The sequence below is a fragment of the Xiphophorus hellerii genome, chromosome 21, assembly GCF_003331165.1.
Source record: "Xiphophorus hellerii strain 12219 chromosome 21, Xiphophorus_hellerii-4.1, whole genome shotgun sequence".
In the NCBI taxonomy this organism is placed as follows: domain Eukaryota; kingdom Metazoa; phylum Chordata; class Actinopteri; order Cyprinodontiformes; family Poeciliidae; genus Xiphophorus; species Xiphophorus hellerii.
In genome coordinates, this window is record NC_045692.1 from 21,318,975 (window position 1) to 21,336,434 (window position 17,460).

Consider the following 17,460-nt stretch of genomic DNA (forward strand, 5'->3'; position numbering starts at 1 on the left):
CAATAGCTATATAGCAGCAATAGCAATAACTTTAATAATATTAAAAGTAGCAGTTATGCCAGTAACTGCAGCAATACTAGCAACCAAAGCAGTAACTATACCAATAGCACCAGGATCAAAAACATTTAGCAGTAAAAGTACCAGCTGTAAATGCAGTAGGACTTTAGGTTGTTGTAGAAATGCTTATAGAAAAAGAAGCAATACCAGCAGCACTAGTGACAGTAGCTTTAGCAGTACAAACAACAGAAGTATTACCTTGATAATAGTAGCAATAGCAGCAGGAGGCAATAATCCCAGTAGCCGCAGCAATAACAGGAGAAGCCCTGCAGTAGTAGCAGCATTAATGCTTGGCAGCCTAAGTTTGCTTTGTGTTTTTTACTCTCACCTGATTCTAATTTGTTCCTGAAAACACCTGACATTTTTGTGATTACCTCAATCTGGATATACAACTAGTATTGCCCACTGTCCTGACTTCATATTTACCTGCTAGTGCTAAAAGTTTCAAAAGATCTAATTTAAACTGGTTATTTACAAGATGTAAAACACTCATTTATCCCTTTATTGTGGGAGCTTTTTAATACCTAAAAAACTCAATTGTCAAATATTGTTAATCACAAAAGCAACACTTTAAAAATTGCCCAAAAAACATTCTGAAAATGAGTGAAAATTAACAAATGTCCAAAGAAATGTTTTAAAGGGATTCATGACAAAGACTTTTGCACAGCAGTACATTGATCCTTTCTTGTGAATTAAAAATACTCTTATAAAGTTCTTAATGTAAAAACATAATAGAAAGATAGTTTTAGTCAGCTTAAAATTAGCTACTTTTGCTGACAGTAATGAGATGTGATGTCGCTTAATAATTTATTTAATTATTAAATAAATTACTTGCTGTATCAGGCCAAATGCAAGTTAGTGTTGCCTTCTTAGTTGCTGTGGTTTAATCTCATTATAAAAAGGAACAGCATAATTTTCATGAAGGGTTTTTCTTTCAGTTTTATTTTTAATTGTACTGAACTCATTTGAGTTTGTTTATTCCTTTCTTTAACAGTCAAATATTCTAAGATCCCAGAGAAAATGATCAGTTTCAACAGACAGTTTCTACCACCTCACTGTCTGGACGGCACAGGTGTCCAGATTTGTTCACATTAACAGACAACCAGCTGGCAAAAAAGAGGAGCTTCATAATGTGCTACACTGAAAATCATTGTCACTATTGTTGGTTAACAAGCACCAGGTTTCACACCTTTCAATAATAACATTTTTAACAATGGCTTTTTTAAAATGCAAGACCACACCACTAGATTTCATCAGAAGACCTCATCCTTTCAACAAGGGTAACTTATTGAACAAGGCTCCTTTGTTATGTTTTTCCTTTTTATGTGTTATTAGAAGTGAAATTCTGCAGTGGCCTCCTTTCAGAAGCATCAGCTTGAGAAATCTTGGGTTTTGGAAGAAAATCAGACGCCGTTTTAAAAATCTTCCGTCCCTCTGACAGCTGAATGTCAGAAGCACTCATCAATGTCTCCCTAAAGACCTCATTATCCTCTTAATTTCCAATTATTTCAAAGACAAATGAGGAGACCTGGCATCCTAAGCAACCCTGTCAATGATGAACATGGAACACCGAGCCATCCTCACCTCCCTCGCTGTAGATAAATGGGACGGTGATCAAGACTCTTTCTTTTACTCCAACTGGACTGCAATTCATGTAGAATTTCCCTCTTTTGAATTAATCCTTTGTTTTGCATTCACAGGTTCATTTATTTCTCGTTAATTTACTGATGCCGTGTTTTTATGATGCAGCCTGATTTGATCAGCTTGGGTCAGTTTTGAAACAAGGTCAAACTGTTGTTATCAAATATCTGCAGTAAAGATACAAATAAATTATTTGAGACAGGAGTATTTAGTTCAATACCACCAGGGTATCAGATGGCTGGTACATGTGGCCACAGTTGGGATTGTGTTCTTTCCAATCAGCTAACATTTAAGGAACTGCTCTGTTTTAGCCAGAATTTATGTTGGTATTTCTTTAAGTTCTTCTCTGGACCTCACTCTTCTTGACTACTATGGCAATGATTATGGTTGTTCCCCATTGGATCAAGCACCCTGGATGGATTTAGTCTCTTAGCAGTTTGTTTATCTGTACTGTTGGGCATTCGTAGAAGTATTTTTTCTTAACCAGTATGTCTAGTGCAATTCAACTTTTCATTCTTCATACTCTTTTGGATATGTAACAATGGGATGTATACTGTTTTTTGGTCTAGGGGACTGCCAGACCATGAAAAATGGGTATTATCCCCATTCCAAATGGTTCTTCAATGTTGCTCAGTCTTGTTTCTAAGTAAGTCTTTTTTCAAGTTCATTGCCTTGTCTGTCTTTAAGGATCTACTGTGCTACTATCCATATTTTAGTAGATTCTCAAAAGTCATACTTGCCATTTGCCCATGCTTCTTCACTAAGCTAGGGCAAAGGGCAGCTCAACATGACTTTTGGCAGCAGTAGATAGTTGAGACGGTGATTTATCCTTCCAAACTCCTCGGCTTGTCATTTTTGTTCCACTTTGCTGTAGTACCCTTGCACCCTGTCAACTTCAACATGCAAAAGCAAATTTTTCTTGTAAATATTGGAACACGGGGTCAGAAGGTGTTTCTCAGTCAGTTTGTATGCTCAATTTTTAAGTTTCTATAGGTCTCACATCCTATTCCTACAGCCTCTTTCACTGGACTTCACTGTGTATTACCACATCCTGTTCAAAATGAGGCAAAAGAATGAGTTAAGCCTTTATCTGCAGCTCTGCTCTGGTCTGTCATAGTGCAACCCCTGACATTCTGACCCACAACAATGGTCATGAGATATGAATGTTGACTGAAAGAAACAAGGTCTTGGATATAAGTACCTGAAATATTCAAACTGCAGGATGCCTGGACTCAACCTTTGAGCTGTGGTGAGGAGCTCCTATATCCTACATCCAAACAGTCAGCTGAGATTCTTCTGCCATTCACTCCGGATGTCCACTGGACGCTTTGGAGGTTTTTATCATGTCCCACTGGAGGAAGACCTCATGGTCGACCCAAAGCCCTTTGGAAGGACGACATAAATCTGCCCCTGTGAATGTCTGAAGGTTTACTGGGCAGATGGGTTTTTGGATAGGCAAAAAAACAAACAAAACAAAACAATGGATGAATAGAGTGATGGTTCATATCGCTCAGTCCACCTTAGAAAAGGACGCTCAGTCCTGGTTTTGTATAATATTTTACTTTATTGCTCAACTGCATCTTTGCCCTGGGCTTATTTGTACTTTTCATTCTCCTGTGTTTTTTTGTAGATTAACGATGATGTTTCCTCCAGTGGAGCTCTGTAACTGGGCTCGTGTTGACATCTCAAACACTTTAACCATCACTATAGATGTGGGGGTGTAATTAGGATTTCTTGAGGGAATAAATGGAATCTTGCACTAATCCCACAAAGCACTTTGGTATAAGTAATTTGAATTTGCTTTGCAGTGTTTGACCTATTTTGCAAACTATAAAATACACGTATGTTAAACATTTTAAGATGGATCCGGCTTTCTTTAGGTATCTCAGATAAGAATCCTCGCTTACAGTTTACTGACCTACATTAAACCCACAAGCAGCCAAAGATATCAACTCATTTCAATTCAGTGCAGTAAACCACAGTGTACCAACTGAGCACTAGGAATAAATAAGTCATTTCATGTGTGGTACATGTGGCTTATTTCACATTTTATAATTTATACTGTTGATCCGTTCAACAACTTGAAACAGTCGGGGGTACTGCAGCAGCTAGATGAATTGTTAATGTCTGCAAAGCACCTTCAGTAATCTTTTGTTTTGTGTATGTGGATAAAGTATCAGAAGAACTGTACACATTGGTTGCACAAAACTCAAGTTTTGAATGATTAAATAGGTGATTCAATTCAATCATCTAACACGTTATCTTCTTTGATTTCGCAGGATTTGTCACTTGAGCTATAACTGCGAACATCAAAAGGAGGGCAACTCTTTCCAAACTTCTTCAATAGCAAACAAAAAGAACAATGCTGGTGTCTGTAGGGAGTGCTATCAGTGGATGAATCAGTGTTTTCACACTTCAGCTGAAGCGTACCAGACTCATCCAGATAGCGAATGCTGTAACACATTCACATTAGGGGGCTTTAAAACCTTAATGTAGAAGGAAAGATTCAACTGAGAGCATGTTTTGTAATTCATAAGCACCACAGTAGTTCTCTGTTTCTCAAAGGAAAAAATCAGCTGTGTTCTCTTGTGGTCTTTCTTTCCGCATACTTTCCTTCATAGTCCAGAGAGACTGTAACTTTGTCACTTAGAGAGTCTGCAGATGAACAGGGACATGCAACTTGCAAGTCTTTACTGGATTTGTGAGAGCCTTTCCGAAGGGACCACCGACACGAGTACCTGAGCTCATTTTTTCCTGAATCTTTTGTTGTAGTCTCACAGGATCTCTGACACAAATGTGTAGTTGGCTCCACACCACTTTCAAAACAAAAGCACAATTGCAATAACTGACATTCAGATCTTTGTAATTTTGTTTTAGTCTGGAGGGCACAGGGGCCACTGCTGCCATAAAGTACAACCAATCCCTCCCTCTGCTTATTTACATTTACAGTTATTTCAGTTGTACATACAGTAAAAGAAGTATGTCAGTCAAGGTTGCCCAATAATCATAATTCAGCATTCTTGGGGAGAAGTAGATGTAAACATCTGAACAGAACTGTTTTACAGTGAGTTTATGGATGCTAAGTCCATGCCTGTTGATTGCTGAATGTGTGACATTGATGTACCCAGCATTGTACTGATTGTATTTCCCATGTATGCATATGTTATCTGTTGTAGTCCACTTTGAAATTAACCTTTTGGGCCACTAAGGCCCAATTGTAAACACTTTATCTTTGTTTACAATTATTCCCACCTGTTATTTCCACTTACCCAAAAGGAAGTTTTAGTTTTGCAGCTTAGTTTGAGACCTTATGAGGACTTATGCATATTTAAGGAGGAACAGGCAACACAAAATTAAATTTATACTAAAATGACTCAGAAGGACAAATAACCTTCAAATTTGGGTGCAAAAATGTAAGCTACTTTTGTGATAGCTTTGTGATTTGTCAGCCAACCTCCATAAAAGGCTTTTCTTTCATATGCATTTAGCACATGATCTGTCTCAAATTCATAAAGAGGTTTCAGTAACATCATGTAGCTCTAACTTAATCACACAAAAAGCAAGTCACTTGCAGCCTGTTTCCTCTCCCCTCCCTGCATAACTTTTCATGTCTATGTAGGTCAGTTGTCTCAGTGATGCTGCTGCTCTGAATCATGGTTCTTTTAGTCCTTTACTGTTCATTTAGTCATTTTACTAGAATATGCATGCTCCAGTAGTGGAAAAGTATGAAAAATTTAACTTCTAATTAAGAAACTAGTTTATTTATGGCAGTGAAAAGGCACAAAATTCAGCATTAGTGTGTTTATTTAGGGAACCAATTTTCTTTTCAAATGGTACACAGCCTCCTGCTGCTCAGACTTTCAGGTGAAACAGCTTTAATGATCACACATCATTTTTAGCTCCTTTGATCTCATTTATTTCCAGTTCACCTTCTCATACTGCAGAGTCATGAACATTTATAATATGCAAAACCTTCCTCTGAAGCTTTCATGTTGGGTGTGATTTAACAAACCTTCTCGGAGGCCGATGACGTCAAGCTCTATAAAAAGCGTCTTGCCCCTGCCTGGATGTGCTGGGCCTGAGGTCTCGCTTCCAAAATAAACAAATGAAAACAAATAAAGACAAAAATACTCCCCACACCTCTCAGATATGCAAACGCAAACACATATTCATTCTTGACCTGATATGCAAACTGCAATTAAAGCTGTTTTGGTATGCGAACATGCGCCCTGTAAACAAACTCCACTGATACGCCACACGCTGCAATTCCAGGAGATAAGAGGGAGTTAGGGGTGAAGGAGGCAGTGAAACATCATGGAATCCATTAGCACTTGCATTGGGACTGTTACTCTCTCAAATAATCCATTGTGCTTCTTTTGTCGACAGATAAAACCTGGGGAGCTGTTTCCACAACAAATATTCTCATTCAGCATGTGAGACATTACCCTTGTCTTATCTCAGAAACATATGGGAAAAGCTTTGATAGATTGTGTCTCTATAAAAAGCAATCTTTATTCAGAAAGTGATGCTTTAATCCACCTAAACCTCTTATAGTGTCTAGCGTTCATCTCTCAATGCACTTTGTTTTTGTGAAGAAGCACAGTTTAGCTTTCAGGAAACTTTACACCACTTTTTAATTAATTAACATTTGATTACATTTCTCAGCTTGAGCTGTGAGTCTAAGTGTCATGTATGCAAGTAATTGCCTGGAGATTAGTTTTGCCCGTCACAGATGGAAAAATCTCCGCTCACCAGTCTGTGCTTTTAAAAAGCTTTCTTGTCCACCAGATTTATCCTCCACACAGATTGCATGCTTATGGATTAGTTGAGTGCTGCACTAAGGAACGATACAGAACCAGATGAGGGAATTATGTTGATCAACATCATTAGCTCAGCAAAGAAAGATGGCAGTGTTGCGCAGAGAACACACCATCCATAAAGGGTCAAATGCATTTCTCTCAAATTAAATGAGATCTTTAATTACACATAATAAAATCAGTTGATTGTGCTCTGAAATAATTTAGTAGAAATGAATGATTTACTGCCTGAAGGCTGATTGTTAATGAGGGACTCATGTAGTGCAAAAGCTGCTTATTTATTGGATAATTTCATCCAAAATCCTGAGATTCTATCCGAACATAAAGTTTAAAGTCTAGCAAGTTTTAGAACCATTATCCAGAATAAACCAGTAAAGATCCTGGAATTATAAAAGATAGCCCCCACTACTGGCTTGCTAACTAAATGTATGAGGCAGCAGAAATCCAAGAGAAGAATCAGGAGGAAACATCATAGTAAGACATGCCACTGACAGACTGAAGATGTGATTCATATCGTAAACTCTTATCGAGTCTAGACCGAGCTGAAGCACTAATCATTCCAGAACTGGAACAGAAACCAAGCAGTGGGGCGATAGAGGCAGGTGTCTATCACACTCCAGCCCTCAAGGGACGCTGTCCTGCAACTTTTACATGTCTCTCTACTTTAGCACACCTGACTCCAATATTTACTCATTAGCCTCACTAGCACAGCAGTTTTAATTAAAGTGTGTAGGACATCAGCATGTGTGTAATTAATCTGTATGTGTGAGTTACTCAAATTATAAACTGTTCACTTCTATTGGAATTAATTGAGTCACCTGTAGAGACAGACAGACAGTCAGATAGACAGAAGTACTTCCAGTTCTTGTCTGTGTACGAACCCAGGTCTCTGGGGCAGTTACAGGAACATCTGCTGCCTAAAGAAATATATTTCGACCTGGATGACATCAGTAAACCGTGGTGTTGCAGATTTTACTATCCTTGGCAACCACACCAGGAAAGAGCGAAGATGAGGGTGAAAGTAAAAGAAGAAAACATGATGGACATTAACTAATGCATTAGCCTGATAATTGAGTCATATTGGCTTTAAGTCAAACACAGTTATTGCAGTTTAAGCCGCTTCCTGTGTTTCAGTAAGGTATGAGGAAATAAACAAACAAACACTAATTGTGCGGTCTGGGAACTTCCATTCTTGCCATTGGCTAACTTAAATGACCTTTGCCTAGGGCCAGCCTCGGGCACAAAGCAAATGCTGGTGAGATTTCTCAGCCTGTCTCTCTATTTCAGTCCAACTTTTGCTCTGGAAATTAATGAATAAAAAGACAGAGGACTGCCACAGCAATAATTACAAACTGAATAAGTGGGTGACCTTAAATATTCATCATCATAGTTCTAAAGACTATCATAAAGATTTCAGTGAAAAAAAAATCTAACTGAATTAGCACATGAAAGGAAAAGACACTGGGTGTTTTAAGACATGATAGTTCGATTGGGGACCAAAATTGTCACATTTGTTACATTTTCATCTGGTGCAGTTTGCTTTCACACTGCTCTGTGCCAAACAAACCAAACCCTTTGAGCAACCTGTTCCCCCCTTCTCCTGTGGGGGCGCTGCAGCACGAAGCACTGAAGGAAACAACACAAAAATCTCTGAATGCCCTGTGCTATAATCCACTTCCATGTTTTGGAGCGGTCTCTGCTCCTCTTGGCACTCATGCATTCAAACTGCACCAGAGTTCACTTCAACTCAGCCAGCAATTTTTAGACAGACCAAAATTCACCGTTTTGGTCCGCATCAGAGTTCAATTGCATATTCACACCTCCCCAAACAAGCTGGACCTCATAGGCATACAAGCTAATGTTTGATGAAAGCTGTATAAACAGGACTGGTGTGAATGCAGCCATACCATGGGCGTAGGTTTGGGTATGGACGGTCGTGACATGTCACGACCAATATTCAAGGGATATAAAATAGTCCCGACCAATTTTTGCCATATTAATTAAAATAAAAAAACATATGTATTTTTTAACAAAAACAAAATAAATAAACGAAAATCTACATTGATTAGTTTAATATTTCAATATACTACGCAGTGGTAGCATTCATTTTAAAATTCGCTGTTATGAACTATGACGACCCATGCCGCTATTGGCTCAAAGAACGTGGATCTACGTTCTTTGATTAGCTGCAACAGGCGGCGGCCAGCTGGCCACACGCGGAACGGAAGCTTGGTCCATGGTGCTGAAAGTGAACGCGTCTCCTTCTGAGTTTGACATTTATTATGAGTCTCCGAGACCATGTGGCCATCAAAAAAGAAAAGGACGACAGACATTAGAAGTTATTTCGCTACCTCGGCTGTAAGTACAGTGAGTGGACCCATAAGTTAGATATCTATCACGCAACGCATTTGTTGTAAAGTCCGGTGTTTAGTAAGGTCAGCACTGAATGTGAGGTAGAATAGGTCTGTTAATTATGTAATATTTTTTCACATAGGATGCTCAGACAGCAGAGCAAGGGGCAGAGCAGAACGATGGAGAGATGGCTGGAGCTTCAGGGCTCCAGGTGAGGTGTTAGTTCTCAGATATGTAATATACTGTGAAATTATCTCAGTAAATATGGCATTTGAAGTGTTAGTCTTAAATTAAGTTAAGCTAGTGTATGATCAAGTTTTGGTTATGGTTGGGGGGAGGGGGTTATTAAGCCAATGTGGTGCCGCCCCCCCACTGGTCAAAAATGGTCGGTACAGGGGTGGGGGGTGGGGTGTATTGGTCAGTAAGTTGTAAGGTCCCACCAAAACTTACACCAAACCTACGCCCTTGAGCCATACAGATGGTAAGTCAACATAACATACATTTCCTTTTATTTCTTCTAATTCTGAAACGTGTGGTTGAGATGAACTTGGTAAGGTATTTCTATCAATGTTAGTGGATGTATGGGAAGACATTTGAGCTGTAAGCAAAATTTTGAGGCCATGTGAATTAAAAAAAAAAGATTACAGATGTTTATTGCACAGTCATTCCACTCTGGGGGAAAAAAAAAAAAAACTGGTTAAAATAAATAAGCTAGACGGCCCAAAGTAAAGTTTTCTCTCCGCATTGATGATCCATGATGTTCAACATATCATCTTACAGGAATAAGACAAATGTACAAATTTTTCACATATCCACTCAAATGGATTTCAGGACTTTATTGAGCAATAAAAAATATACACCAAGGAAAATATCATTTCCCCTTTTCCTCATATTTTATCTTCTCTCAATTTTTAAAATCTGACAATTCCAGACGAATAATCCATGATCCAATGTGACAAAATAAAAAAACAAACAAACAAAAAAAATATAGAGCAGTCGATTTAGTTCACCAGTAAAAGTTGAGGACCACTGAGACTGTCTGTGTCCGTGCTATTCATTGAAAATCTGAAAAAAGAACAGGTTTGGAACGGATTTGGTTTGAACGGGAGCGAAATCACAGACTAAGTGGTCACATCCGACTCTGCCTCTTCGTAGAGTTCTGCTAGTTTCTGGAACTCGGGTCCCCAGTCGTCCAGGTAAGTGTACTCCTGCTCTGACTGCACGCCGGCAGAGTCCAACGGGCTTATGGACCCTGTAGATGAGCCCTGACCCTCGTAAGCGTAGGTCTGGAGTGAGTCGTAGGGCGGCACACTGGTGTCCATGTCCGCCTCCACTAGTCTCTGTTTGATGAATTTATGCACGTCCACCTCGTCCAGCTCCACCGTCGGGCTCCTGCAGGGGGTCATGCCACAGTGATTCCTCGCGTCTGGGCGAATGTCTCGTCGGAACTTGAGTTCCTCGGCAGCAGCTGGATTTCGCAAAGCAATGATGTCAAATGCCTCTGTGTCCTCCTCTCCTCCGCCCTCGTCGTCGTAGGTCACCACGTTTTCTCTGATGTCCTCTTCAGCAATGATGAGGGGCTCCTTCTTGCTCCGCTTCAGTGTAACAAAGAGAACCACGATTGCTGCAAGACAGAGAAATACAATTTTACATATTGATTGAAAGATAATGCTGCCTCATAGGTAAAAGAAAACATTTACTTTGGAGCAATCAGCAACAGGCATGACTATTTTCTCCATTTATGTGAGGAAATGCTGACCTTTGAGTTGTTTCACTACAAAGAAACTGCTCTGAACTCCAATCACTTTAGGACTCTAAAATGGGTTGAGCTTTGAAGTCAATACCAAGAAGTGACTCTAAATCTAAGCTTTCTGTGATTAAAATGCAAACTTTTTAATAGTACATAATATGTACACTTTCAGGTCACACAAGGTGCCACTCATGTAATGTGAAGGTTTAACATTTCAGCAACTAAAAACATTAACATGTACGTCACCAGATTCTAGAATCCTTTACATCTGTCCTCAAATGTACATTCCTGTACAATTAAAGTAAAAAAAGTAGCAAAAGGTAAAACATTTTAGCTACTTAGTTCTGTGATTATGTCCATCAAAGGACAGTGATGCTAAACACAGCAACAGACCTACAAAACAAATGCTTAATAAGAAAATAATCAAGGCATTGCAATACCCTATTCAAAGACGAGACTTAAATTTGATTAAATGTCTATGCTGGGAGACTTAAATGTCTGCTAACCTAGAGAAGGTAATGTTAAAAAGAAGACAGGGCCAAAATTCACACAGAAATCTACTACTGAGGGTAAATCCTGCCAGCAGTGATTTTGGTGTGTACGGTGAACCCCATCTAGACATTCACTTATTTGACCATTTTGCAACATTTTTCCTTTGAAGGTTACTTCCACGCTATTTGAGAAAAAATTTGCCCGTTTTTATCAAACATAAGTAAAATATTCATAAAAAAGCATTGCTTGGGAAGCTAAAATACCATGGTGCAATAGTACTTGACACGCTAGCGGCTAGCATTTACAAAGCAGCCAATCCAGAAGCGGCATTTATTTTCCTTGGTGCTGATTGGGTATTCCGTGGTAGAGCTAAAACGGTTGGTACTGTGCAAATTTACGGATATTAAGGTATATTTGGTGTTTGAATAATTAAAATAAACAGTTATAAGCATTTTTAGAGGAGTTGCTGTTCCTAAGTCCCTCACACACAATTTGTCTTTTCTCTCAAAACTCTGGAAAAGAAAAGAGGTTGCATTTTCTTTCTTACCGAACTGTGTGTCTTATGCATCAATCTTTAAGACTCAGAAAGAGTTGACTAATGAGGAATAAAAACAAACTTTCCAAGTTTAAAGTTTTCCTTTCAAATGACATGTTCTAATTAGGATCTGGTTTGAGCAACTGAGAACCTGCTTCATCATGCTAATGATAACCTCTTTGAAAGAAATGGAAGCTCACATCAATTTACCAAAAAAGCAACAATGAAGAAGACACTTTTGTACAGATGAATTGTCTAGAAGGTGATAATTTGCAGCATTAGCTGAGAGAAGTGAGATATATCCGTCTTTTTTACGGAGGTAATGTTGCCTCACAGTTGCGTCGTAAAATGAGCAACCAGAAGGGGAAAAAACCATAATGGTACAAAGGATCATAACGAGAGATATAACTGATAAAACTGCTTGGAAGGTGACATAAACAGAAAATTGCACATGTGCCAGAGCATTCTGTCAGGGTGAGATATCTTTTAGTTCTTAAAAGGTGTGAGACTGGAAGGTGGAGGTGTTAGGAAGGACTTATAAGACTCTGCTCTCTTAACCTAAAACAACGAGGATGCTTTTGACTAATAAATGTACCCAAGCAACACCTTTAGGATTCCTCTCATCTGGTGGTTATTGAAATCTATTAACAAACAACAAAGCACTTTCACGTTTCCCAGATCACTTAAAGCCAAGTGAGAAAAAAAAGAGCAGGTAGAAGGAAAAAGTGGGTAAAAGAAGCTTTAGGCCTCGGTGAGAGATAAAAATCAGAAAATGTAGATTTTTCTGGACGGCTGGGTTGACCAGAGAGAAATGCTCCATTTGTTGTTTTTTGAGAACTGTAAACTAGATTACATTGTTTAGAAAAGGACTCGGCTTTCCTCTAAGGCAGGCATGTCCAAAGTCCGGCCCGGGGGCCAATCACGGCCCGCGGTCAGATTTCATACGGCCCGCAGCTTCGATTTTATAATGTATTATTTATGGCCCGCCTGCACTGTGAAACAGAATAAATAAATCATAAAACTTGAAACTGTAATTCCTCCTTTCACCAAATGGTGGCAGCACCACTTTAATACTATCAGTCTGCCTCCGTGCAGCGAACCCCTCTCCGTTCATTTCTGCCATGGCCACTGCAAAGAAAACGAGGAAAGTTGACAGTGAGGGCCGCCGCTTTCAAGAGAGATGGGAATTATACTTCTTTTCTGAAAATCAAGGCAATTGTGCTTGTCTAATTTGTGAGATTGTTGCCTTGTTTAAGGATTTCAACGTAAAGAGACACTACCAGACTAAACATGCTAACACATACGACAAGCTAACAGGAAGTGACCGTGCTGAAAAACTGAAGCAACTCCAAGCTGGACTGGCATCACAACAGCGATTCTTCACGCAGGCCTGAGTCAAAAGAAAATACCACCAAAGCAAGCTACGATGTTAATGTTAATAGCTAAACATGGCAAACCTTTTACTGAAGGTACATTTATCAAAGACTGTGTTATGAAAATGGTGGAGAACATTTTGCCCTGAGAAGAAGCAAGAATTTGAGAAAAAATGTTTGCCTGGCACGTAACAGTGCGGCACTGAGAGTTGAGGACATGAAACTGATTATTTTGAACGGCAGCATCTGTCACTATCAGCAGTGAAGAGCCAAAAGAAAATTTATGCACTTGGATTTATGGCACTTATTTTTATTAAACTCTTGAGTAAGATTTGGTTATGAACCTGTAGATGTGATACAAACTATTACTTTCTGAAAGATATTGTAAATGACGAGCAAAATTCACTTGTTTTAAGATTTAATAACAGACAACTTTGCATTACTTATAACTCCTGTTTAAAATGTTCTTGAGGCAAAGATATTTTTAAACTCATGTAAATTTAAGGTATTTCATACAGTTTGTTCAATGTTATCTGACTCTCCAGATATGAATGAAAGGCAGAATTTGGGTTTTTAGAGTTGTTCTCATTTGCCTGAGTGGCTTATATTTGGGGTTTTTTTGTCATTTGAAAAATAAAGATAATTGTGACAATGAAAATTGTGTATTTGCATGAAACTTTTGTAGTTAAAAAATGTCCAGGGCGTGCCGTGGTGGCGTAGGGCGACCCGTATTTGGAGGCCTTGAGTCCTCGACGCGGCCGTCGCGGGTTCGATTCCCGGACCCGATGACATTTGCCGCATGTCTTCCCCCCTCTCCTTCCCTGTTTCCTGTCAGCCCAGTGTCACATAAGGGACACTAGAGCCCACAAAAAAACTCTGGAGGGGTAAAAAAAAAAAATAATAAAAAAATGTCCGAACAAACTATTGGCCCCCGGGCATCTTCACTTGATCAAATCTGGCCCTCTTTGCAAAAAGTTTGGACACCCCTGCTCTAAGGTTTGGTAAAGTAAAAACCAACATCACTACAAAACTTTAGCTTTTATCATTCAGAATAACATATTACATATATTTACCATGGCTAATATTCAGATTTTTATGTTTGTAGCTTAAACACCCCCAAAATTATGACAGATTTTTTTTTTTACTTATTTTTTAAAGAACACCCATAGAATTATTTCCACAGATGCAATAAAAAGTTAAACACAAAGTTCAGCAAAGAAATATTTCCTTTATAGCTTTAATTAAAAATAAATAAGTTGACTGTGCCCCAAGAAAAAGAAATTAATCATTGACGTATGAAGTAATTTATTAATTGAAGTTCGAGGTTTTGTTTTCGAGAAATACTGTATATCACAACCTGCATTTGAGGGGGGGAGGAAGAAATCATATCCAACTTTCTTCCTGCTGAATTGGCCCGTCCAATGTGGGGTTAGAGAGGGTAAAAAAATGCAATTTGTCTCAGACAGCCCTTATCGCTCTGCTAGTTTAAAACACCCAATTACAAAATGCAGAAATGTAGGGCTGTGTGAGGTGAACTGGGTCATCACCGAGTAAAATGAAACTTTTGTTCCCTCATTTTCTTCATCAAGCAGATTTCAGAACCAACGCATTGTTTTTCTCCACCTCCTCGTTCTCCGATCTGCACTTTAGCACATAGAAGTAAATAACTTGACTATGACAGATTGTTCCTGGTAAAACCTCGTCTGAGTTTTCACAAAGTGAACTGCAGTTTTAACAGTTTACAGTCAGTTTGTTGGGTTTTTCTCTGCATTGTGTTGCAGGACATAAGATTCAGACGTTCATTGTGTGGTTGTTGAGATTCTTACACGTCAAGCTTAGTTGACTACAGGAATGCACACTGTGAAAAGGTTTTCTGAAAAACATAAAAAAAGAAAAGAAAAATTTATACGTTGCTAAATACTACTGAAACTTTCACAGGACATGGAAACAAAATGCCCCTTCTTCTTCACTGATGCTATTTTGATCTGTTGAGAGCAAACCCAGCCAGGATTTTTGGGAAAGCTCCTCATGCCCACTTTTAAGTATGGAGATAGATTAATGATGCTGTGGGCCTCTCTCTCTTCCCCCAACCTGGGAACCTGTCCAGAACATGGCATCATGAACTCTCACTTTGTTTTTAGTCATTTGACAAAAATGATGCAGAAAGGCTTCCGGAGTCACAAAATTGGCTCTCTCCCACGGCCATCTCAGTTCACAGCCTTAAATCCTGTAGAAAACCTGCAGAGTAAGCCCTGAGATTGTACAGAAGGGAATGATGAAGGGATTCTCTCTCTGTATGAAATGTTAACAGAAGAATAAGGGCCATCATTCCCTTAAGCGGGATGTAAATAGTTTTAACAGCAGGAGGGCCAATAATTACTGAAGTCGTTTTTTAGGCAGCATCCTCTGGATATGGAAAATTACACTGGAACAAAACAGGAATTAAATTAAAAAGCTTAAATAAAACCAGTTGTCTGGTGAATCCCAATGGATAAGACTTTAATTTATAGGGCATGTTCTTGTTTTCCTGTAACATTTGCCAATGGGATTCGATTCAAGTTATATGACAAAGTGAAATCTATTTCCCCCTCAAGCAGTCGTGTGCTCGCTCTACTCAGGCCCCTTTTGACCGTTTTGGTGATATTAAGTTGCGGATGGTTCTTAATTGGTTGATTTGAATGTAAAACCAAAATGTTTTATTTAGTCCAAATTGTTCCAACAGTGCTCCTTCTCTGTGTTTTGACCTTTTACTGAAAATCTGTTGTCACCAACTTCTGTGTAAAGAGAAATGATGCCTTTAGGTTTGATATACAAATGAATGGTGACATATAGAGATTAAACTTCTCCTTTCCAGATCCAACTTTGAATCAGTAATCCATACTTTGATAACCTCCCTTTAACAATTAGGTCACCCTGTCAGGCTTTCAATTGGTCAAAAATAAAAAATGCACAAAAAACCCCAAAGTTTTTTTTACCCCTCCAAGGGGTCTTTTTGTGGGCTCTAGTGTCCCTTATATGATAGTGGGCTGACAGGAAACGGGGAAGACATGCGGCAAATGTCGTCGGGTCCAGGAGTCGAAGGCCTCCAAATACGGGTCGCGCTAACCGCTACGCCACCACGGCACGCCCAAAAAACCCCAAAGTTTTTTAACCAGTACAAAGAACAAAAGCACATCACTGTGCCTCATTGTATTGGCTTCCTACTTATTTCAGTTCAGTTCAGTTAAAATTTATTGTCCCTAAAGGGGAATGTGTTGCAGTGAGCAGGTACACACACAAAAGACATACAACCTCAAACTGTCAGCACAAAAAAGGGCGATCGACAGAGTCCTCAAATACCGGAATTTATCAAACAGCAGCGTCCATGAAAGATTTGGGTTTTGTAGGTTTCATTCTGTACCTAACCTTGACGGCCAAAGTTAACTCGGACGTAATAATCTTAGCCTTCCATTCATTTCCTATATCCGTTTATTCTTATGGGGTCGCAAAAGGTGTTGGTTCCCGTCTCCAGCGGTCATTGGTCAGGAGGCAGGGTACGTTTTTAGCTTTTCTTGGGGTTGATGAAGTTCTTTTTATTTGTTTTCCAGTCCTTTAATGGACTTGCATTAGTATATAGGTCCGACCTTTTGCTCCATTTTGAAGGCATAAAAATGCCTCTGCACAAAGACAAGTTCTTTTAGATCATGTGTTTATGTCTCACTTGAAAACAAACATTTACTCCATTGCTTTTAACTCAGTGTGAAAATAGCAGATTTTGCTTATTAAGGTTTTAAATGATTGTTTTTCTGCCTTGTGTTGTATCTGTGCAACACTTTGGTCAAGGCAGTAAACATGGTACGCTGAAAAGATCGGAACAACTGTTATAAAGTCATAAAAAACGTAAAGAAATTTACAGAAACACTTTAAACCCTCTTTAATGTAATTACACTAAACTGACAAATGAATATACACACAAATGTAAAGAAATGAAGGAATGTTGTTGCAGTTGTCATAACTACTCATTCTGTAATAAATTGTTGGAATTGAAAAAAAAAAGTTTTTATTATGGTTAAATGTTTAATATATTTTCCAGCTGAAACCAATTAGCACTGGGATGCTGTACAATTTTCTCTGAGACAAAATTAGTATTTGTAATTGAATCTGCTTATTAAAATTATCTAAGTTGCGTGGAAATAAAAGCATTATCCGGCGAGTCGCAGCCATTCAGAGTGAGTATTCCTCTCTGGTCCGCCGCAGACTTAATTAAGGCGGCTTATTAGTGAGCGCATAGGTAAAGCACGGACATTAATCAGACAAATGGAAAACAATCAGGCATAAACAAATAACAGAGACACTCAGACATGAGCAGGAATTGAATGTATGAGCTATGGAAATGTTATGCTCATGCTGTGACACTTTTGTTCTCAATATGATAAAAAAATATCGACGTTTTCTGTCATTGAA

General features: G+C 38.8%; 1 protein-coding gene across 1 annotated transcript in view; it reads right to left on the reverse strand.

Moving 5' to 3' along the window:
* Nucleotides 1-9,667: 9,667 nt before the first annotated feature.
* Nucleotides 9,668-17,460, reverse strand: part of LOC116712013 (cadherin-18) — a 122,836-nt gene continuing 115,043 nt past the window's right edge. Inside the window, exon 12 of the mRNA XM_032551675.1 lies at nucleotides 9,668-10,491. Coding sequence (XP_032407566.1) covers nucleotides 9,989-10,491 — 503 coding nt within the window. The 3' untranslated portion in view covers nucleotides 9,668-9,988. The remainder of the gene's footprint in view (nucleotides 10,492-17,460) is intronic.